Source organism: Bacidia gigantensis (assembly GCF_019456465.1).
Source record: "Bacidia gigantensis strain McMullin 20006 chromosome Unknown contig_156, whole genome shotgun sequence".
In the NCBI taxonomy this organism is placed as follows: domain Eukaryota; kingdom Fungi; phylum Ascomycota; class Lecanoromycetes; order Lecanorales; family Ramalinaceae; genus Bacidia; species Bacidia gigantensis.
In genome coordinates this window covers 1144027-1166624 of record NW_025408594.1, presented here as the reverse complement: position 1 = coordinate 1166624, position 22598 = coordinate 1144027, and the positions used below count along the sequence as shown (strand labels likewise).

The window sequence follows — 22598 nt, the reverse complement described above, 5'->3', positions numbered from 1 at the left end:
CTACTTTATTGAGTATGTCTGTCTACCCATGCTGATTGGAGTGCCATTAAAGATCAAGGTGCATATTCGAGGTCCGCGTCTCAATACCCACGGCGGGTGTCCCCTGCAGCGGGCCGTCGCAAGCGTGCGGCGGAAAGTGAAAGGACAGTGTGAATCTCACGCGATGTTCAATTCGTTATTTCTACTGTTCTACGTAAACAGCATGACATGTCGCTGCTGCAATTTGTTGGGCAGCTTTACTCTCTCGACGCTCTTGACACAAGGCTCACAACCTCGGCGAAGACCCCGCCCACTCGAGTAGATCCTGCCAAACCTTCCCGCAAGGAGCTGCATCGAGATGAGCGGAGCCAGCACAACGGTGCGGCAGCACCGAAGTGGAAAACGCCTGAGTTCTTATACCATGGCGCTGTATTCTTGATTCTGGTGCCATGGATGTTCTACACGGCCTACGATGTCTCACAATGTAATTGCCTCTCCGAGTCCCTCTCTACTCAATCATACTGAACATTGATATGTAGCTTGGAACCCAAATTATAGCAAGTTCGAACATCTACTTTCCTCGGGTTGGATCTTAGGCCGGAAAGTCGACGACTCGGACGCACAATACGCAGGATTCAGAGGCAATGTGCCCTACTTGTTTGTCCTCATGGTAGTACAGCCACTCCTACGATGGGCCTTTGATCAAGCATATCCGTTGCCCAATGGCTCATCGGGGGCTCAATACAAGATTATGCCCGGTGGAAGCAGCTCATCCCTGCGCAGAGCAGATCTAGAGGCAGATGTAAGACTAAGCAGGCGAACCACTTTTGATGTAGCCTTCAACATCATCTTCCTGATCGCCTTGCATGGGGCTTCTGCTCCAAAGATTCTAGCGATTTTGTCCATCAACTACTTGTTGGCAACCAGGCTGAGACGAGATCTTGTTCCCTTTGCTACGTGGGCGTTTAATATTGCAATATTGTTTGCGAACGAGCTCGCACACGGCTATTCTTACGCCACAATCATCAAATCGTTTCTACCGTCGAGTTCTGAAGGTGAGAAGAGCGCCATCAGCTGGGGCTCGCAGCTTGATAGCTACGGGGGTTTGTTGCCGAGATGGGACATCCACTTTAATTTCACGGTGTTGCGGCTCATAAGCTTCAATCTCGACCATCACTGGGCAAACCATACGTCGGGTCCTGTTAGCCCAATTGAGGTGAACGATGTCCTTCCTCACGCTTTAAGGTCAGATGCTGATTGTCACAAGAAGAAACAACTTGATCCTGCCAACCTCTCAGAGCGAGACCGCGTCGATTTACCAGCCAAAGCACAGGATTTTTCATTCAAAAACTACTTCGCATACACGCTCTATGCTCCACTTTATCTCGCTGGGCCTATCCTGACCTTCAACGACTTCATTTCGCAACAGAGACACATAGTCTCAAGCATCTCAGCTCAAAGAATTGTAACATATGGCATTCGTTTCCTTTTGGCGCTCTTGACGATGGAGGTCATGATTCATTTCATCTACGTCGTCGCCATCTCCAAGGCGCAACCTGCATGGGAAGTTTATACACCCTTTCAACTTAGCATGCTCGGATTTTTCAACTTACATCACATTTGGCTCAAGCTATTGCTACCGTGGCGGATGTTTCGATTGTGGGCTTTGTTAGATGGAGTTGATCCACCGGAAAATGTGGTCCGATGCATGTCAGATAATTATTCTGCTCTAGCCTTCTGGCGTGGATGGCATAGAAGCTTCAATCGTTGGATTATTCGTTACATTTACATTCCTATGGGAGGGAGCAGCAGCAGAGCCGGGCCCGGCATATGGGGGACTCTCCGATCAATGTTCAGTATATTTACCACCTTCAGCTTCGTCGCTATGTGGCATGACATTCAATTGCGACTCCTAGTATGGGGCTGGCTCATCACCTTGTTCATTCTACCAGAGGTATCGGCCGCATTTTTGTTTCCGAAATCGAAATGGCAGAAACGCAAGGAAGCTTATCGCGTGATATGCGGCATTGGTGCTGTTGGAAACATCCTAATGATGATGTCCGCCAATCTCGTTGGTTTTGCTGTAGGACTTGATGGTTTACAAGGTTTGGTCCAGGGCATTGTTGGATCATATTCTGGTAAGCTATATCGTCCTTGTCATGGATTGCTCGAGCGATAATACTGATTGGTCGTTATCAGGTCTTGTATTTCTAGCGGGAGCTTGCTGCGCATTATTCACAGGAGCGCAGGTCATGTTTGAGCTCCGAGAAAGCGAGAAGCGGCAAGGCATCAATATTAGATGTTAGGATGTAAGAATAACTCTCGTCATTTTGGTGCATCTCAGATGTGGGAACGCCTCCCTCGGCCCTCCAGAAACCCCTTGGCCATGAACTACAGCGCATGTCTCATCACGCTTGTGTAAATTTTGTACTGTTAAATCGAGAATGGTAGGGATCTATCTTAGAGTCAAAAACTCCAAGCCTACCTTCAGCAATTCGCGCTCTACAGTAATGATCATTGCGGTGGATGTGTTGCGAAACTCGAGTAGACGGGCGCGATGAGGGCTGATTCGTTATTGTATGCTATCGAAGTCAAGAGCTCGCTGTCTCGGCGGGCAAATAGCAACTCCATACGACTACATTTGGATCGGAGGAGCACCTCTCCACAGCGCAATTGGCCAACTCATAAGGTGTAAGCAATGCAAGCGCAATGCTAGCTCCACACCGGGGCCTTTGGAGGCAAGGAAAAGATGTGGACGAAGGCGTGTCAATTATGCTGCCTCCTTTGATCTTCCAGGGAGCCTCAATCCGTTGCTTCTTCCTCGGTGGGGATTGCTCGAAAAGGTTGGCAACCCATGGCAGGATAAGGGGCACTCAAGTTTGAACTTTCGAAAAGGTATACATCTCTAAACATATCTGTTTGAAATGGGCAATGCAGTTGACTTCCTTTAGACTCGTGGACGCTACTTCGGTGGCTTGAGCGAATAGTCAAAGCTTCATTCAAAACTCCCCAATCGCAACTAGATGACCTTGAAACATCATATGACAAGGCGCAGTCCGATGCAGAAGTTCGACTGCTCGAATTGGTAAAAAGTTGCAAGGACCTCGAGTCGATCCGCGGGCTAGAATGCCCTGTTGGTACAACCCTCCGACAATGCAGTGGCAAGATCTTTAAACACTTGGTAGAGGTTGAACGTCCCTTGAATGAGCTTCTCTCTTTCTTAGAAGATCGGACGTTGAACGATCCAACAGCGAACACTTTTAGTTTCCTCCTCTTCAGATGGTGGCTCCCGAAAGTTCGGGATGATAAAAGCAAGGCGTCAATCGAGCATCTGTTTACCTGGATAAGAACGCAATTTTCTCTGGGAATCTTTTCCAATGTCGAGGTTCGGATCTTAATTCGACTTTCGTCCATCCTCCGCAACGAGCGGGTATTTCAAACCTTCGGGCTTGGACTAGCAGAAGCGATCATTGAAGGCATCGATAGCTGTCGTATCTTTTCTATTGCCGAGCTTGATAACGAAATAGTGTCCCATCTGCTGGAATCCATCAATCAAGCGCCTGTCACGCTTTCGTCGATCTCCTCGGGATGCAAGCTTCTCGGACATCTAGAAGGTCCCATTTCCGGTGAATTAGGGTTGAGGGTCCGATCTTTCGTCTTGAGATGGTTTGAAGCTCTTCCTACAACCATATTGGGATGCCCAGCAACTGAGCCTGTCTTAAAGGAGACCTCAACGTTGAACAATCGGTGTCTAAAAGAGCATGAGACCGAGTTCCAGCGCATCCTAGGCTTTCTGCATCCTGCGGCGAAACATGCAGCAATCAATGTTATGAGCAAAAGGCTGATCGCGAAACTTGCTTGCCATCATGAAATGGAAAACCCGTCTGAGATGCTGAAAAAGTGGTGGGCTTTCCTTGTAAGACATGATCTGTTTTTGCAGATAGATGTACCAGGTCACAGTTTCCGGATTACTTGCTCGATGGCTACTCAGGCTACCAGTGATATTGCGGCTTATGTGCAGCACTTTCAAAATGAGTCTTTCTCAACTTTCGTAGCCCGTTGTTTGTGGCGATTACCCAGACGTCGCCTAAGACACTTTGGTGATCGATTTGGCAAAGGTCATACCAACCATTGGCAATGCATCCTACTGAGGGAACTGAGATTCACCCAAATCTGCAAGTACGATTTAGTATCAAAGTTGTTCAATTTGTTGCAGGCAATGCAGCGCTCTGACGGAATTGTGACTCTGGTAAGGCATGCGAAAGCCCATCAAGTTGACCTGCCCGTACAAGCGATCATTCAAAGCGTGCTGGAGCACCTTCCCGCATCACTATATTATGCCAGACGGATCTTCAAATCCGATTCACGCACACTACTGGAGACGTGCCCTGCATTGGCTGATCATCTCCTGCTCGATGACTTCCAACATCCTCATTCTATTTGGTCATATCTAAATCATCGGGATGCAAAATCCCAATTGGCAGCTTTTCATGGCAATGAAGATGAATGGCGAAGAGCCCGTGCAGACCTCTACGACCGGATTGCAACTTCGCTGGCTTATATGGACCCGTGCACGCACCGAATCGCCTTCAGAATGGTCTATATCTGCTACGTCCGCTTCACGCGGGAAGGCCTTGGAACAACCAGCACGCAAATGGCTAGAGCTTTGCTACATGCAGGAATCATGTCACAGCTTTTTCGCAACAATTGTGTGAGCATCGTGAAACTGAGGTGGGTGCTCGCTATTGTCAGTAGAGTTGAAGGCATAGACGTCGCAGATGAGATCGATCGAACAGTATTCGAATGGCACGGTCTTATCACAAAGCGCAGAGTCAGGCACGAGAGCCATCGGAAGCTCTTAAATTCATCGACGAGCCCACATTTGAGAGACGTCGCCTGTTGAACCAAAATATCAAGAATCGCAGCACTGCTCGCATGAGAGCTATTTGTTAATACAAAGTTAGGTTTTGCAAATACCGGGCTCGCTCATTCCTATTTAATTCTATTGATCCACATCCATCTTCTCGACCACCACGACGTCGTCATCCGACGAGAGTTCCTGTATTGTAGCGTATTTACTGATCTCCTCTTTCGTTATGATCCTCTCCGCTAAAACAGCGGTCGTACCTCGCGCGAACTTGTAGCTCTTTTCCTTCTTGTCCCTTTGATTCGGAGTGATATAGTTTCTCATCATCGTCGTCTTCTCCTTTGTGATCACACAAACATCCACATTAGAGCCTGATCCCAAGTCATTAAAGATACCGGCTTGAATTGCGTTCGATGCCAACTTCACGGCCTCCTCTCTCGTCATGCTCTGTTTCCATTGCGTCTCAAATACTGCCATAGCCGCGAGGGACCCACTTCCCATAGTAACGTAGGGTAACTTGTCCGTACTACCATGGGCATGGACTGTAAACAGATGAGCTCCTGTAGGGTCAACACCAGCGACCACGAGGTATGCTCCGATGTGGCCTTGATATCGAAATAGGTGCTGCTTGAGCATCGTCATAACAGTGGCGACTCTGGGTTTCCGGCCAGTAGAGAGAGAATGAAGCTCAAGGTTTGAGGAGATAATGGCGGTGGTGAACTCGGTGTCCGCTGCAGTTCCGGCGCCTGCACACCATATTTGCGGAGCAATGTAATGTAATTTCTCGCAGTTCTAGGGAAGTATCAGCAATGAGAGCGACGAGGGGAACACCTAGAATCCCAGACCTTGTCCGCTACGATCGGGCCTGAGGTAGCCCTCGTATCCGCTGCAATAACCACGCCTCCATCATATTTGCATCCGACAATTGTTGTACCTGTGCTTGTAGCCTTTGGAAGCGGTATTCCTTTGGCATGTAATGCTATATTTCGGTTGTGATTTGAGAAATCGAAGCCCGGCATTGTTAGGTTTCGGGATGTGAAGAGACAATCAGCCAGATGAGAAACGGCTATGAATCAGTTCTGGTCACGGAAATGTAAGCTTGAGCAACGAAGATGTTTCGCATATGTCTATAAGAGGTGGGTCGGTGACTGATTCGATGAACTTGAAGCTGACGATGTTGAAGCAGCCTGCTCTCTTGGAGCTTGACGCGCTTCGGGTCGATTCCGCCCTTTGTCTAGAGGACCTCTTGACGCGCCAACACTTCGAAACTCCAATACATAATAATCTAATTTGAACACTGCAAAAGGAACTTGAGGGGAGATTAGGCGCCTGAATGTGTTGTCAGTCAACAAACTCTGATAAGGCGACTTTCACGACAAAATCGGCTTGGGAAAATTTCGGGCTCCCTTCGCTTTGATCAATGTCTCTAGGTGTGGAATTTCAGATACGGAGTGCTTCCAGGACAGATCTCTAGTGCAGGCGTAGACGTGCGGCTCCCAGCCTGATTTCCAGTCAGATGGCCTTCTCCTTCGGTAGTCCGTCGCCGTTCGGCGCCTCTGCTCCGACTACCAGCAGTGCGCCAATCCAACATGGCCCTGAGCTCGAGGAAATATCGACAGAAGTAAAGTCCGAAAGCCTTGCAAGATACCTTTCACTAATGACATCTACCTAGGGTATCGGATTTCAGACGATCACCGGGGAGACAAAGTTACGACTTCTTCCTTCACCGTGGCCTTCAGACGCTCCCCCCCTCCATACGCTTCACTATTAGCTATATCTTCTACGAAAGGACTTTTAGCAGCGGCAGGACCAAGCTCTGTCATCGTTGCCAGCACCGAGGCTGTCAGACAAGCCTACAGCAGTCCAGATGGAGGTAATACGAAACCCTTCACTCCTCAACTCACGCTTAACCTGGGCATGAGGGTATCGCAAGTGGCATTTTCTGCAGATGAGGAATTCATGGTTTTATCGGCAGAGAGTGGAGGCGGATTAGCTGTCTACCAAGTGCAATCGCTAATGCAGGGAAGTACACAACCTGCTTTTGGGTTATCAACAAACGGAGTGTCTGTACGAGCCTTACTAGCCAATCCGACGGCGGAAAAGGCAGAATTCTTTGCCGTCGTTGATACCAATGGACAACTTATGATGGCAAATCTAAAGTCAAGACAATTTCATAGTAGAGCGCAAGGGCAGGTCTTGAAAGATGCCGTGAGTTGTGTATCTTGGAGTAACAAAGGGAAGCAGCTAGTAGCGGGCCTGGCCAATGGTGCATGTATTCAGTTGACACCAGAAGGCGATGCTAAAGCAGAATTCCCTGCTCCTCCAAGTCTACCAAGCGAGCAATACGGTAAGCTAAGCGGACAGTACAATTATAACATCCTCGTGCTCACCTGTAACAGTATCAATGATTAGTTGGCTTGAAAACGACATTTTCTTAACAGCGCATACACCGGCTTCGTCAGACATTGGCATGATTCCTGAGACAACCTACCACATCATCACTCGACTAAAACAACCGGAGAAAGCCATTATGTATCAGAAGCTTCCCGACATGTGCCCTCCATTTGGCTTAGACCGAACTCCGTCATGTCAATTTACATCTCGCCTGAGGAATTTTGATCCAAGCTTGACCGATGCCATAATTGTAGCTTCTAGCTCCTCCACAGACATTGGTTTGGTGACAAGAACAACGAATCCTTTGACCCGTGATGTGGCTGTTGAGAAGGTCATCAATGTTTTTACGACTACGTCAATGGCGGATGACTCAAGAAGAGCGCAGCTGCCAATGACCGAAAATTTCAAGGACTCTTCACCAATCGGATTGGCTTTTGACTTGTCGAGCACAGAAAGGGTAAAACGGCCTCTACCCAAAGAAGAGTATGAGGAGTCGCCAGGCCCGTTGCCAGCTGTGATGGTCTTGAATAATGAGGGAGTTCTCGCTACCTGGTGGCTTGTGTACACAGAGTCAATTCGGCAGGGCACGACTTATTCTGGCCTCGTCGCGGTCAGCAAGACGAATCCTCAACAGCTGCAACCCCAAGGACAAGCGACTCCTTTTGGCCAGGCCGCTTCAAGTGGAGCTCCCACATTTGGTGCAAGCGCTTTTGGTAAACCCTCAACACCTTCCAATTCCTTCGCCGCTCAAGCAAGTCCCAAATCTAATTTGCTTGGCTCTGCTCAACAAACTAGTGGTGGCTTTGGTGCAACATCTGGATTGGGACAGAAATCATCACCATGGGGAGGGCCATCAACAACCCTAGGCAGTCAAACCTCTGCGCCAGCATTTGGTCAAACCGGGTTTGGACCCGGAACGCCGTCGAGCACCACAGTTCAGGGTTCTGGTTTTGGCATGACAGGTGGCCTAGGCAATCGTGCTTCTCCTTGGGGAGCACCATCTGGTCCTGGAGCACCTACGGGCTCAAACCTGGGCTCACAAGCATCGCCTTTTGGGGTAATCACTGGAGGAAACTCATCGGCTTCCACAGCTGGAGGCTTCGCATCATTTGCTAAAAGCTCTTCTGGGTTTGGAACTGCCCAGCCCTCAGGAGACGCTCCCAGTTTATTTGGGAAGCAACCTTCAGCGAGTGCATTTGATGCAGGTGGCGGGATTCGTAGTGGCTTTGGAAACCCAGAGCAAAAAAGCACTTTCGGCGAAGGGACATTTTCCCTTGGTTCAACTTTCAAAGCTGACGATAAAACGGGCGGTGAGGCGGAGCCGGCTGGAGACTCAACAAAATCGCTATTTGGCAGTGGCTTTGGTAACATGCTTGGAAATACAGCACCTGCTCAGTCTAAGGACGCAGATATGGACGAGAGTGAAGATGCCCCTGTCGTATTGAATACAAGCCAGAAGGATCAAAGCGAGGAACATAAATCTGCATCTGCACCTGCACCTGTACCTGCAGCGCCAAAGTTCAATTTTCCGAAAACCGAGCCACCTAAAATTGGAGGGCTTTTCGGCACCCAATCTCAAAGTAAAATTACCCCCGCTGCAGTTCAGGATAGTAAGCCTGCTGGTTTTATGGCAAGTCGTGATGCTCAGGCGAGCAATTCAAGGGAAGAGACTCCACAACCTCCTGATCGTACACGGCCGACCATCGATACATCCCCAAAGATCAAGGAAGAGCCTCAATCGGACGAAGATGACATATCTCCGCTTAATGAGGAAGAGGCGCAACCTCCAGAGGGTTTTGGCGACCTAAGTGGAGATGGTGAGTCTTCAGAAAATAAGAGACCTGAGACCCCTGCTCGTTCTCGTTCGGGATCAGCTGAAAGTCCACTGCCCCCCGAGTCTACGAGCAAGACTACTTATGCGCCAGGAGATTCCTCCAATTCCTCGAAATCTTCAGACGACGTGCCTTTACCTCCGGATTTCATCCCTTCGAAGTCCAAGCTTCACAATGTAGAACCTGCCACGAAGGCGCTGCCTACTGATGACGAGGAGGACGGAGAAGAAGGGCAAGTTCACGATTCTGAAGAGGAAGAAACGGACGAGCCGCTTGATGATGAAGGCAGTGGTATTGATGTTGCTCAGGAGTTCAGCCCTTCAAGCTCGAAAGAGAGCTCAAAACTTACAGAGGCCGGCTCCTTTGGATTTGCACATGAGAAAAGCTCTACAGAGAACACAGAAAACCTATTCTCCACTGCGATGAGGCAGCCCCTGCCCGAATCAGTTCCTTTATTTGGGGAAGTGGGCAGGCATGCTCAACCCCTTTTTCCTCCTTCGACGAAAGCGCAAGAGGGTCCACGGTCACCTAGTCCAATACGTCCCTCCAACATCGCAGATAGCTTACGACCGGACAATGCCAGGTCTGTAAGCGCTCCTGGCCCTATGAGGCGACCAAACAGCCGGTTTCGGTCGTCGGCTCAGCCTGCGACTCCAAAAGCACCCCACCAATCAACCAACGAAGCTCGCCAAAAAGAACAAGAGCGGATTAAGATGGCTCAGGCAAAGAAATACCAGGCAGAGCATCAGGATCTGGATGACGATGAAGCTGAAGCCAACGAGTATCTATTACAAACGGAACCAACGCCTTCTAGAAATTTGGACGATTTCCTCACGCATCAGGACTATGTGGGAAACATTGATAAGCCCGGCCTCGCCGGCCAGATTGAGAAGGTCTTTCGCGACATCAACTCAATGATTCACACGCTCGGTTTCAATGCGAGAGCGCTGAAATCGTTCACTATGGGCCATGAACAGACATCAAAGCAAAGCCACTGCACTCGTGACGATTTAGACTCCCTTGACGATTGGTGTATTGTAGATGTAGAAGGACTTAATGAGCTGGAGGGCGAATTCGAAGCTCAACTTGAAGAAAGCCGATTACAGAACGTTCCTGAAAAAATCAGCAACATCCGCGGATTACAAGGAGACATCTCTGACTTGCGTTGTCAGTCAAAACACGTCGCACGTACCATCAAGCAACGCAGAGACTCTTTGCCCAATGTTGAGGCGGCATCAGAAGCCCCATTGAATCTGGACCAGCAGACACAGTTAAGAGACATCCGACGAGCATTCACGCATCTACAGAAACAAGTGAGTGACGCAGAACAGGGACTCGTCTTGATACGCACAAAAGTGGCAAGCCAAGCCAATGGTACTCGAGCGAATGGGAAGCAACCTTTGAGGCAGCCCACAGTTGAAGCTGTAGAGAATACGATACGCAAGATGACAAACATGATCAACAAGAGACATGATGAGATCGATGTCCTCTCATCTCAAATGGAAGGACTGCACCTACCTCCACCTACAATCCCAGAGGGGCTGAATGACGAGAATCTCAATTCTAGCAGACACGGAACCTCCCGATTATCGACACCTGCATCGGCGCGTAAGAGTCACTTGAGCCCATTGCAACACAGTAGGTATCGAAGTCGGACGTCAAACCAACAATATGGAGATTCGTCACGGCAACATTTTTTAGAGCCTGATGGAGAAGCCTCCACAGGCGCTAATGCGGCAGGCAACGATGAGCTACAAGCGTATCGAGCCAAAGCAAGGAAGCGGCGCGAGATCAATGAAGTTGTGAAAGACGTTTTTGGAAAGGATAGGGTGAAGGTGCGCGAGTTGGATTAGAGACTCAGAATGCACGCTTGGATTTGCTTACAGAAATTTACTTTGGTAAAGCTCTAGCGTGGCGTTCCGTGGATACAGGGACTAGAAGCAAAGTCTTTAGAGCTTCACTCGATTTCGATATAATGTAAGACATCATCTCTTTGAACATCTCGGTGCGTGCATGAGGCAAGCTCACCAAGACCCAAAGATATTTGTAAATAGGGCAAGCAGAGGTCTTGTGAGGGAGAGAATGATGGTAATCTTGGGCAACAATGAAACCAGAGCCCATTGTTCGTCTGGAACAAACACAATGATTTTGTCCCTTCATTGCATTGAGTATGATAAAAAGCAGGAGAACCTAAATCTGCTGGTCTGATGTACCAACCAACCAACACAGCTTCCGAAGCAGCCAAAACAGCATCGACATCTTTCCAAGAAGTCCATTATTAACCCTTTCAAAATGTTGACCAACCTGAAAGACAACCTGAAGGATGTGAAGTCGAAAATATTCAACAGGAGGCCATCTAGAGTGCGAGACAATACCAAGGCGCGCCCAATTGATGAGCTGCCTCTGCTCCGTAAGACCTCGACTTTAACACTCGTACCGACCAATGTGCCGGAAGATCAATCAGATCCGTCTGAGAGGTTACTTAGCTTTGAACCTCACGAGGGTACTGATGCTGATTTATGAGATGACCGTGGGAAGTGTGCCTTTTCAGTGAGAACATTATTTAGCAAAAAGGGGAGGCAAAGAGAATACTATGAGACTCATTTCAACCGTCAAGGCGAGACTTGTCACCAACGCTCCAAGCCAATCATTCGTCTAATGATGGTCTCTCAACTGAACAGACAGCTTCTTTCCGTGGTAAATGCTGGTTTTCTCTCAGCCTTTTGAGTCCTCTTGAAGGCAAAAGATCATCTACATTTGTTCCCAGTCTGCCTTACAAAAGCAGCCTATTTTTCAGGTGAAAGTGGAGAAGTTTTGTCAATTTTACTCTTGATCCTTGATTCCTCTTACTCCTTTAAGAAGCTGTTATACCTGCAGTGTCAGTTTCGTGCTTCTTTTCAGCAAGAAGCGTCTGAATCGATGCTCGGTTATTTTGGCATCGCCATCTATCACGTGGAGCTAGATAAGATGTTCGACTTATGCGGTGTGCGGAATAAGTAATGCCTCTTTCATTTCCCTAATTGGCTTTGCCTTGTGCTCCCCTCCTTACTCTTTATCACTTATTCTCCCCGCTCTTTCTTGCGCTGTGATATTCTGGTCTAATTTACTCGCAAGAAGGGTATGGACATTTGGAACTGATAGATATTTCAATATGCCAGGTGTGGTATCTGGTTATCACTCCGGGAGATTGTCAGAAATTTGTAAGTTCAGGACTTACAAAGGAATCTCTAAACAAGTGTGGTTGATCGTACTTGGCAAGGGTGTCGCGACAAAGATTCTTATGTCGCCAACTCCGAGAATTTAGTACTGCCTGCAGCAAATTTTAGCAGCTTAGACCTGATGGACACTCACTTGGTGAGCTAATTTGCATCCTTATACAATTGTCGCAAGAGCTTCGCGGATTTCGTATCGAGATGCCCAACTTCTTCGACGAATAGACCATATGATCGCCGTACTGGAGCTGTCAGATGCACTATTGTCAAGCGATCCAATTCTCTCGATGATGCCTTCATTTCGGCTCTCAAGACTCCGTTGGTCGTTAGCTCCTGGAAATCTCCTTGGGTACGAAGATCGCGGATGGATATGTACTCCCTCCTAGCCTGGCCGCTTTTGTTATCCAGACCCTGCCCTTTGTGTGTATATAGGGGCACAGACATATAGTGGCCTTCGAAAATGGCAACGACAATCATCATTCTGTGGAGCTACAGTCAGCATAACATCGCTAGGGTGAGGGCAATGCAAAAAGATAGACCCACTTACCGAACTTTCGAATGTACGCTGCCACAATTCGTGAGAGTTGAGTGCATGGGATCAATCGTGCGTCCCGCCACATCATTGACGTCTTGTTCATGCATTGCAGCTGCGAAGATCTTGCCTACCCTGCAATCATTCTTTTTCATTGGAACGCAGGTCTGTGCGTTAAGTCCTTGTATCTTTTGGTATTGACCATGCTGAGACTGCCCATATTGGCTTTGACCATGGCATCCTTGTGGTTGGCGATTGTTTTGTTGTCTGTAAACAGACCTTTGATTTGCTCGAGAGTAATTCGCAGGGGCAGGACTACTGCCTATCCCTTTGGGGAGATGGTTATTTTGCTGCGTTGGTGTCCCGGTTCTGACCTGGCGTGTTACATGACTATTGCTGGGTTGGCCAGCGGGAGAAACATAACGTGGTGGTGGTGGTGGTGGCCCCATGTTGATCACACCTGATCTGACGGGACGAGGCAATGCCACCTGGGCATAAGACATGAACTCTGCTTTTGTCGTAGATGGACTCGATTGAAATCAATGGGCTCTGATCCTGGAAGGGTGGATATCTATTCGAGTGGTGTCATACGTACTCAAAGAAGCCTCCTTTGCTAGAAGCACGAATGATAATTGCGATACTGAGTGATACTATTTGACTAAGTCTCGAATAGAATACAATGAAAGCATTTCGCGAAACAATGTATTTGTTTCGTCCTTCTCTGTCGATGCTCAAGGTATTGTCAGCAAAAGCACTCAATCCTAAAACTGCCAGCCAAGTGCCTTTGTGCGTAAACGCTACGTTCTGATTGTTTATCAAAGTCAACAAAGTAATCTCTGGAGCTGTCAAAAGAAAGAACAAACAACACTCCAGATCTTGAAAGTAGAAAAAGAACCCTTATTACACTGTCTTACGGAGCGAAGAACGTCGCAGTCAGCACCGACTTCACAGCACATCACATTCGTAACGACGAAATCATCCAAGAAGAGAAGTATGGAAGATACAGTACAAGGATTCTTTAGAGGGAGCATTGAAAGGGCGATCAACATTATTAGTACCCTAATAAATCTGGTCTTGATGAAGAATTGCGATTCTGTCGACGAAAACAGGATTGGTCTCATGGTCGAAGAACGCTCGACAATGGATTGTGGGACACAGGTTGACTTAGAGTTGACTTCAGTCAACGTACCCATGATGACTGACGACTATCGAAAACCAGAAAAGGCAGATAAGTACAGTGCCCAAGAGTCACGGGACGATGGTCTCAACGGAGACTTGATGCTTTCACCCCCAGAGCCCACTCTCGCGAGGAGCGATCCTGTCGTTGTTGCTACACAAGATAAGCAAGGTAATCATCGTTACGGGTTGGTCATCAACGAAGACATCATTGAATCATACAATAATATTTCTGGAAGAGATACGAAAGCCCAGAAGATAAAACTAGACTTTCGCAAGATCGAAAAAGCCAAGAATAGGCTGAGGCAAAAGGCTGAGAGAACAGGGGGAATTGCAGATGAAGAAGCTCGTAACGAAGAAACTGTAAACCACGAAAGCCAACTTGGTGACCTTGACGAGAAGATCAGAGATTGCGAGACAAGCATCGAATCTTTGCAAAGGAGCATGGATTTCGAGAAGAACTGGATCATTGAATTGGTCGAAAACGCACTGATCGAAGCAGAGCTACTGAAAAAACAAGGATGCCGACAGACCGACGCTACCTCCGAGCTCACGGACGACGAGGACGCGAAAGAAGCTGAAAGCGGCGATGATTCATGCAGAGAAGCCATCGAAGAACCATCCCAGCCTCAAGTCAGCGAGGAGCAAAGGGCCCAAGACGCAGCTCGAGATGCAGCCCGTGAGGGTTACATCCATTTCAAAGATGCTTACATTTGTGCCCAGTACAGTTTCAATTTCAAGGAAGACAGCCACGAGCAAAATCGAGTGGAGTACGAAGCAGCGGTCGAAGCGGGAGAGCCGGCCGAGTCGCAGACGGTTTTTGATCAAAACGTCCTCATCGCCAATCAGGACTTAACTCGAGGTCTCATCGATGCCGAATCCAATTTCTTCATTGCGGAGGAGCAAGCTGTACAGGCTGGTGTTCTTTTTGAGCTTGAACAGGAGTCTGATTACGGTTATGGCGAGGACATTGCCGACGTCGAAGAAAAAGACCTGGTCATCATACCACTCAGTGCAGCCAAGAGCAATAGCATCTCAGCCTGGATCGAGTCGATTTTCGAGCCTGAAGTGGTCGAGGCTGAAGAAATGATTTATGTGGATGACTGGGAAAGCAAAACGGTTCAAGTTTCGGATAGCTTGAGCGTTGTTGACGATGAACCGAGGCTCCGGCGAAAGATCGATCAATGGGCAAGAATGGGAGAGCTCAAGCGGAGAGACTTCGAATTTGCCGCTGAAGACGTGTGGGCTACGCCGGAGAGGCCTCTTAAGCGGCGGAGGACCTGTAGCTCATAGTCAAAAAGACTAGGAACTTGTAAATTAAATGTCACACTATTTTGAAGTTTCTCTTTCTTTGCCAAGTGTAATAGCCAAAGAGAAGAGCGAGAAGGATAGCTTGTTTCTTAGACAGTGTGAATCTTGCTGGAAATATCCAATACAGGCGAGAATTGGCAAATGAGAAAAGCGTATAAAACATAGGCCGTGTATAAATACGAAACAAGCGGTAAATACTTAACAAGTGGTGAGATTGAGACAGTACGAAAGAGCAGAGAAGTGAAATAAGAAATCACGGTTTGATTTGATGTTAGGGTCGATAGACAGTTGCTTGACATTGTTAGCAACTGACAATGACATATTTTGTAATCATTTGGTTGATTGACTGAAGTATCTAGTGGTCATACTTCATTTCATGCACTAATGTAAGAATTGGTAGATAGTAGATCTAGACGTCTCGCTTGAAGCTTCCTGTAAAAAAGTCGTAATGAGCGCCCTTGCCAGCAAGGTATTCAATATGCTGACCCGAGGGCTGAGTATGAAATATCAAAAGCGTATGTTACTGTAGCTTGTGGAACTCGTGGTCTGTTTCCTATTCAGCTTTGCCAAAAGACCGGACACTTACTGGTAATCCGCTTTCAGCCAATCATCATTTGCCTATGAAGGCTCATAAGTTGTCCAGTGGATTCCGAATCGAGCTGACCTACTTGCTCAACGTATGTGCCGTAAGTCCTTGATACTCCGGCAGTCAGGTGCGCAACAGAGAGACGACTTAAGTCTTTTGCTTCGTTCCTCATCTGGGCCGTCAGGACACCATGCTTGGAGAGACCCTCGAAGTCTGGGAGACGATCGTCGCGGATGGAGACATATTCGCGTTTGGCTCGCTCGGACTTGTTGCTAAGACCAGTGCCATTATGGGTGTATAACGGTATCGCGGTATAATGCTGCTCGTGTTTGACGACCACAATCATCCAACTACCAATCATATACAATTAGCAAACAATTTCTAAGAATACTGTAGCGTAAGTATACACCTACCGGAGTTTGGTCATTACCAATCCATGCTTGGTCTGTACTGTCTTTTCAACGTCTGCCGGTCTGTTGTGGCCAGCATTGTCATGAAATTCTGTATGGACCGGCGCTCGGAAAATCTTACCAACGAAGCATTTACTCTTACTCATTGGCGAGAACTTATTGAGATCGAGGCCACACGGCGCGTTCGTGGCTGCTCGAGACATTTTCGCAGGAAAACGACCTTGAGGATGTTGGTTTCGTGGGCCAGCCTGCTGTCGCCAGGGCAAGGTGAGGTCGATCACGCCAGATCTGACTGGAGCGGGAGGTGGTGCCCTAGTCGGGACCGGAGGAGGTGCCATAGCCTTTGTCATTATATCGGTACGTCGACAATGTGGAACGCTTTAATTCTGATTTAAGAAGAGAAACTGTCATGCTGAAGCTGTACGGGGACTTAGATTTATAGCTTTGTTTCAATATGCGGTGATCCATGAATATTCATTGTTGGTAGACAAGATTAATGATTCTTTGAGCTTAAAGAGATACAGTGATGAGACAACTCAATGCCAACGGACAATGCACTTGTTGCTCTTGGCTTAATAAGGAGATGCTTTGCTTTCAGATTATCAATCTTCTTTGTTGTGCTAGCTTTGTCCACAAGCAAAGGGACGGTAATCAAGCATAGGAGTAATTTCGTGGCAGTACAAAGAAGACGACCGCTCCAAGTATAATACAAAGTCGCCAGAACTTTTGCACGTGTTGAAAGGCTTGATACTAGCATATCAGGACTCGTATCACAATTGCATCAAGGCTTGAGGAAAATCTTTGAACACATCAAGATGGAGAATACGCTCATACAATTCTTCTGGAAGGGTTTCGAAACCGCAATCAACATCCGACGCAGACTATCGATTTTTGCGTCGCAGGAGCATTTGCAAAGTGGTGCGTCAGACGGCGTTTCGCTCTACGGCGATAACATCGACCTCATGCATCAACACCGCGTGGCCGTAGATTGTGGAACCATGAACGACCTGGAGTTGTCACCTACTGCATCACAGTCACTCGTCAATGTACCACTCTTACACAAGCAAGAAGAGCAAGCGCTTCCCAATGTGGTCGACATGGCACCACCTAGCATTCCTAGAGAAGATCCTAAGATTGTGGTGACAATGGATGACCAAGCTCGTACCCGGTTCGGTCTTCTCATCACCGAGAGATTGGTCGAAAATTGTAGCAAAATCGCACAGAAATCCTCGGAACTGGAGAGGTACGACGGAAAATTACGCAAGATGGATGAGAAAGTGCATAAATTGGAAAATATGGTCAGAAAAGCAAAGCCATTCCATGAAGACGACGAAGGAGATGATGCATTGGCCAAAGAGGAGTCTCAGATGTTGCAGAACATGCTAAGCGACCTCAAAGAAAAGCAAGAGGATCTGAAACTTGAAAAAAGCGACGTGGAAGGCAATATCAAATTCATACAGAGACAGGTTCTCCGGGCAATTGGAGACGCACTTGATGAGGCAGACATACTCAAGAAGTCCCTACCACCAGTGAATGATTCGAGCGAAAGGTCTGATGAAGGGAGCGAGAACGGAGATGGCAGCCTAATTGCGGACCGAATGTCAGACATAGACACAAAGGAACCTGCACTCACCGATGAGGAGAAGGTGCAGAATGCTGCCCAAGCGAATTTCGAAAATATGCAAGAGGCGTACTTTGACTGCCAGAACGCCTTCGACAGCAAAGAATGGCAGCATCAAGAAGAATCTGATCAATGGGAGCAGGACGTCGCGAACGGGGAGACAGACGAAACGCAAACAAATTTCGATCTTCGTATGCTGACCTTAGACCGCAGGCTGACAAGAGACTTAGCTGACGCTCAACAAGCGTACCTTCTGGCAGGGAAAGCCGTTGGGCACTTCAACGTATTCCTGGGTTACGAGGACGATGATATCTACGATATCACCGCAAAGGAGGAGATAGACCCGGTGGATGACTTCATCCCATTGAGTGATGCCAGCGGTTTCCGCATTTTGGCATGGATAGAGTCGGTTGACGAATCAGATGAGGCCGACGATGAACCAATGGTCGATGATTGGGGATGCCGGACTGTCCATATCTGCGACAGTACGAGCCTTGTCGATGATGATCAATACCGGCGGGAAATTGACCAGTTGGCCAAAGTCAGTGAGGAAAAGCGGAAAGAATTTGGTACGGACGTTGAGGATGTTTGGTCGGATCATGAGAGGCCTTCGAAGAGAAGGAGGACCTGTACTTTATAGTCATCATGTAAATCCACCGTTAGCGAATGAACAGTATACCTATTTGTGCCTCTTGCAGAGATATTTCTCCCACAACCATGCCGTTAGCGAAAGAATCTGTTCTAATCCTCGCCTCTTGCAGAACCTGCTGGAAAACCCGCACAGACCGTATCTATCCTCTGCTGTCTCAGATCGATGGGCGGGAGAAATACAACAAATGCATCTATCCGCCTTGCCGCACATCCTTAACATGTCTAAGATCAAAAGCTAAGAGATATCCATATATGCCATGCGTTCAGGCACCGTTGGGAGAATTCCACTGTCACAGTGATTTAGCAATGCTTGCAAATGAACCCTAGATTCAGCCTATTCCTTTCGTTTTGCTCTATTGCATCTGCCATCACATACTTCCCCTTAACGTCCAACAGTTCCCTCCAATCGATCAACGATGGATTGGAAGCTGGGGAATGCGATCCAATCTATGGTGAACTGAATGCAAATGATTGCGTTGCAGCGATCGATGAGCTCCCAGACGATATCTCATCCGATATCAAATACGATTCTCAGACTCAACGATATATCTACCCTCACTTCAGCCGGACTATTCCAAATCCTAGATTCAAATTACCCATAATAAAGGAGGTGGGAGACTGTGAAGCTCAAATTTCACTAGCAGTAGGGAGCAGATCAGACTCGTCTCTCTGGTCAGTCATCCGCCGTCGAGCCAGGATGGTAATACTTGAATGTATCGAGAAGCAAAGCGGTGCCGGTGGATACCAGATCGTGGGCGAACATGGAAATATTCGCGTGACACTAGCCCAGGGTGGGTCTCAAGGCTTGAATAAGACAGGAGTCACTCAAGGCTCCGACGGATTTAGCAAGGAGTAGTTCTTTTGGCTTTCAGATGGTCGGTCTGAGAGTATTGTGAAGTTGTTCGTAGAAAATTCAAGTCCTGCGCAACTAAAATGTCAGAATAAACCGGCCGAAGCAGCGGATGTATGAAAGTGGAAAGAGAGTAACTGCACGGAATCTTTCAAAGCCTCGTCAATAAAATACTTGTATGATACAAGCCGCAAGCGTCACGCTAGAACACAACCCTGTCCAACGCCGCGAAAGGAAGCAGACACAATCGCCAGTGAGCTTGCCTTCACAACTTTTGCGCAATATGTCTAGTGCATATGACAGAGAATCGTTCGTTCAACCATATCTGGCGTAGCAAAGGGATTCTAGAACATACTAATCAAGGCCACAGGCAGAACAACTCGCGCCTAGACGAACTCTCCTCCAAAGTCTCCGCGCTACGAGGCGTGACAATCAACATCTACGACAATGCACGAAGTCAGGATGTCATCGATAGTAGTGTATGTTGCCCAGTATCCAAGACCTATTGCAAGGCTTACACGTGCGACCCATAGTCGGAAGTTTTCTCCTCCATGTCCGGTAGCATCAAAGGCTCCGCCCAACGCCTCGGCCGCATGGCACAAAGTGGAAACAAGGTTGCTATCTTCAAATTGGCTGGCATAATTGTAGCTGTGGTTGTGGTGCTCTGGTGGATTCTTCACTTGGCTTTTGGCTCACGAGCTTCGTGAACTGCTTGCGCTCATTTTGTTTGCTCTCACGGGAGCTTCACGCTGTGGGGAGCTCTGGAGGCTTCGACATGCATATACGGTAAAGAAGAACTCAGACTATTTGCATGCCGGGTGCAAGACCAGCAAGACGTCCGTACATCTCAATCATGTGATTCGGCGTCCAACAAAGGCGAAAAAGGCCGGAAAAGGAATACATTTTGACATCATGCAGCTAAATGGTTCACCGTGGAGATAGAGGGCGAAGCTTGCAAGTGCCACCGGGATGGCAATAACGCAGATGATATTGATAGGGTGACTCACTAAAGACCTAGCTAAGAGCACCTCGGAGGCAAAATTTGCTTGAGCAGTGAATACAGCACCACAGACTGCTTGCGTGTATCAGTCCATGACTGACATGGTCCTTCTGTCTTCGTGATAGCATGATCTAGCTACATCTGCACGAATAAACAAACAACTCGCTCATAGGCTAAGAGTCAACCGGTGATGTGTTCCTAACTAGCCCCAAACATTGGAGTAAAGATCATCTCCACCAAAACCTCCTGCTGGCTTTGACTGTGTGGGAGGATTTGAAGGTGCAGGGCGGACTGGTGCTGAAGTGCTCCAGCCACCAAAGTCTTCGTCAGGAGTGACTTTGGACGGAGCCTGCGAGGATGCTCCAAAGCCGGGACCTTGTGAAGACTGATTCGTGATGGGCTCTGTTCCACCCCATGCAGAAAAGTTGTTTGTCATAGCAATGGCAGGCGCTTTTGGTGCAGGTATAGGTGCATGTGTCGGCTTTGGCTTGGATGACTCTACCGATGGTCCACTTGGAGTGGCCCATGCGTCATTAGCACCCCACGCATCAGCGTCCGAGAGAGCTCCAAAGTTCGCTGAGCTGCTACTTTGCGTTGTTGGGGCGGGTGCGGCTTTGGCTGCAGGTTTCAATGTTGTGGCTGAGGCCGACAGATTGAAAGGCGAGTTTTCAACAGGGCGGGCGGGTTGTGACGCTTTCGGAGGTGCAGCAGGTGTGATAGGGTCAGACATGTCAAAAAGATCGACCGAAGCACTTGGTGGAGGTGGCTTCGACGGAGCTGCGGGTGGGCTGGACGCAAAGCTAAAATCGCCGAAGTCGTTGGACTCCATCGGTGTTAAGCTAGCCTGAGGTTTGGGGGTTGGCTTTGAGCTTGCTGCAGGCTTCGGAGCCGGTTTAGGACCAGCATCAAAGAAACCTCCTCCACTTAATGGGGACGTAACTTGTGGAGCTGTGAAGCTAGATCTTTGATTTGTGGGATTCGCGAAAGCTGCGAAGGGATCCGATTTCGCTGGCTGCACAGGTTTGGATGGTTGAGAGGTTGCAGACGATACTCCAAGACCGGCAAATGCGTCGTCTAAATCACTAAGACTTGACTTCGGCTGGCCTGGGGGTGAATTCATTCCTCCGAAGGAACCCTGTTTGCTATGCTGTGCAGCTGGTTGCGGTTTAGGAGCAGACGAATACAGGGACAGTATAGACTGCTTCAGGTCCGGTCTTGATGGCACATTTGAGCTTGTGGGAATGGCTGTTGAGCTTGACGGCCTACCTGGAGAAGTGGTGGTCGGTCCTCCATAAAAGTCAAGTCCCAGAAGTGAATCTGAAGCTTTTGTCGGTTTAGGTGGAGCAGATTGTTTAGGTGGCGGAGGCCGAACGCTAGGAGTATCTGTTGTGCTAGGTCTTGCAGGCGGAGCTGGGACATCACCAAATAGATCAATCTGTGGTGTGGGTTTCGCTGGTGGTTGAACAGGCTGACTAGAGGTCGAGGCTGCCCTTTGAGACGAAGCTCTATCTAGTTTTGCTTTTTCTTGAACAACATTGAGTGGCACATCATCATCACCATCGACGTCCAAGGATGCCGGATCTGGCATTGGCCCATCCATAACCCAACGCTTCGACTCGTACTTTGTCCTGATGAAGTTTTCGATCTTTGCCTCCGACGGCACATGACCAGTGGCTAGTTTGGCTTCCCAGTACTTGTTAGCCCTTGCATTTCCCCACTTCAACACACTCTGCAGCTGCTCATCCGTCCATGCATCTAGATCGACTGATTTGACTCGACTGATATGTGTACCCATCCCACGATGAATTCCTGAGCATCGAATGCAGACAAAGACCCCTAAATTCCAGCTCGCCCATCTTGGGTGTTTGTTTCTCTTGCAATCTGCACAACTTTTGTTTCCTTCAAGTTTCAATAAAGTTTTGATTGTCTGCTGATTCTGTGCGGCGCGCTCCTGCGCAGGATTTGGTGCAGCTCGCCTTGACATTGCTAGTCAGTTCAAAGAGAGTGCTGTCGATTTTGGCCGATCCTGTATCTTTCCGCGTTTAAAGTACTTAGAGTTAACATACTGGGAGGAGCCTGAACGTTGGAAGTGACGAAGAGCGACGCTAGCGGGCCGAGTAAAATACAGCTAGGCAATCTGACATTTGGATACAGCCTTACCTAGCTCACAGGTTCTA

General features: G+C 48.2%; 9 protein-coding genes across 9 annotated transcripts; 6 read left to right on the top strand and 3 right to left on the bottom strand.

Moving 5' to 3' along the window:
• Window positions 1–207: 207 nt before the first annotated feature.
• KY384_002632 (uncharacterized protein) lies at window positions 208–4882 on the top strand (the record flags this gene model as incomplete). The annotated part of the gene is made up of 3 exons (XM_044811154.1): window positions 208–463; window positions 519–2117; window positions 2931–4882. 3 exons carry the CDS (start codon window positions 208–210, stop codon window positions 4880–4882), a joined length of 3807 nt encoding a protein of 1268 aa, XP_044672037.1.
• A 99-nt stretch (window positions 4883–4981) lies between these two features.
• PUP1 (proteasome core particle subunit beta 2) lies at window positions 4982–5865 on the bottom strand (the record flags this gene model as incomplete). The annotated part of the gene is made up of 2 exons (XM_044811153.1): window positions 4982–5638; window positions 5692–5865. The coding sequence occupies 2 exons, from the start codon at window positions 5863–5865 to the stop codon at window positions 4982–4984; spliced, it is 831 nt and encodes a 276-aa protein (XP_044672036.1).
• Window positions 5866–6435: 570 nt separating this feature from the next.
• KY384_002630 (uncharacterized protein) lies at window positions 6436–7258 on the top strand (the record flags this gene model as incomplete). The annotated part of the gene is made up of 2 exons (XM_044811152.1): window positions 6436–6467; window positions 6679–7258. The coding sequence occupies 2 exons, from the start codon at window positions 6436–6438 to the stop codon at window positions 7256–7258; spliced, it is 612 nt and encodes a 203-aa protein (XP_044672035.1).
• A 58-nt stretch (window positions 7259–7316) lies between these two features.
• Window positions 7317–10925, top strand: KY384_002629 (uncharacterized protein; the record flags this gene model as incomplete). The annotated part of the gene is made up of 1 exon (XM_044811151.1): window positions 7317–10925. One exon carries the CDS (start codon window positions 7317–7319, stop codon window positions 10923–10925), a length of 3609 nt encoding a protein of 1202 aa, XP_044672034.1.
• A 2884-nt stretch (window positions 10926–13809) lies between these two features.
• KY384_002628 (uncharacterized protein) lies at window positions 13810–15285 on the top strand (the record flags this gene model as incomplete). The annotated part of the gene is made up of 1 exon (XM_044811150.1): window positions 13810–15285. One exon carries the CDS (start codon window positions 13810–13812, stop codon window positions 15283–15285), a length of 1476 nt encoding a protein of 491 aa, XP_044672033.1.
• Window positions 15286–15885: 600 nt separating this feature from the next.
• On the bottom strand, window positions 15886–16502 carry KY384_002627 (uncharacterized protein; the record flags this gene model as incomplete). The annotated part of the gene is made up of 3 exons (XM_044811149.1): window positions 15886–15921; window positions 15972–16239; window positions 16303–16502. The coding sequence occupies 3 exons, from the start codon at window positions 16500–16502 to the stop codon at window positions 15886–15888; spliced, it is 504 nt and encodes a 167-aa protein (XP_044672032.1).
• Window positions 16503–17114: 612 nt separating this feature from the next.
• KY384_002626 (uncharacterized protein) lies at window positions 17115–18560 on the top strand (the record flags this gene model as incomplete). The annotated part of the gene is made up of 1 exon (XM_044811148.1): window positions 17115–18560. The coding sequence occupies one exon, from the start codon at window positions 17115–17117 to the stop codon at window positions 18558–18560; it is 1446 nt and encodes a 481-aa protein (XP_044672031.1).
• A 1144-nt stretch (window positions 18561–19704) lies between these two features.
• Window positions 19705–20128, top strand: KY384_002625 (uncharacterized protein; the record flags this gene model as incomplete). The annotated part of the gene is made up of 3 exons (XM_044811147.1): window positions 19705–19730; window positions 19792–19900; window positions 19955–20128. The coding sequence occupies 3 exons, from the start codon at window positions 19705–19707 to the stop codon at window positions 20126–20128; spliced, it is 309 nt and encodes a 102-aa protein (XP_044672030.1).
• Window positions 20129–20623: 495 nt separating this feature from the next.
• On the bottom strand, window positions 20624–22216 carry KY384_002624 (uncharacterized protein; the record flags this gene model as incomplete). The annotated part of the gene is made up of 1 exon (XM_044811146.1): window positions 20624–22216. One exon carries the CDS (start codon window positions 22214–22216, stop codon window positions 20624–20626), a length of 1593 nt encoding a protein of 530 aa, XP_044672029.1.
• Window positions 22217–22598: the final 382 nt, after the last annotated feature.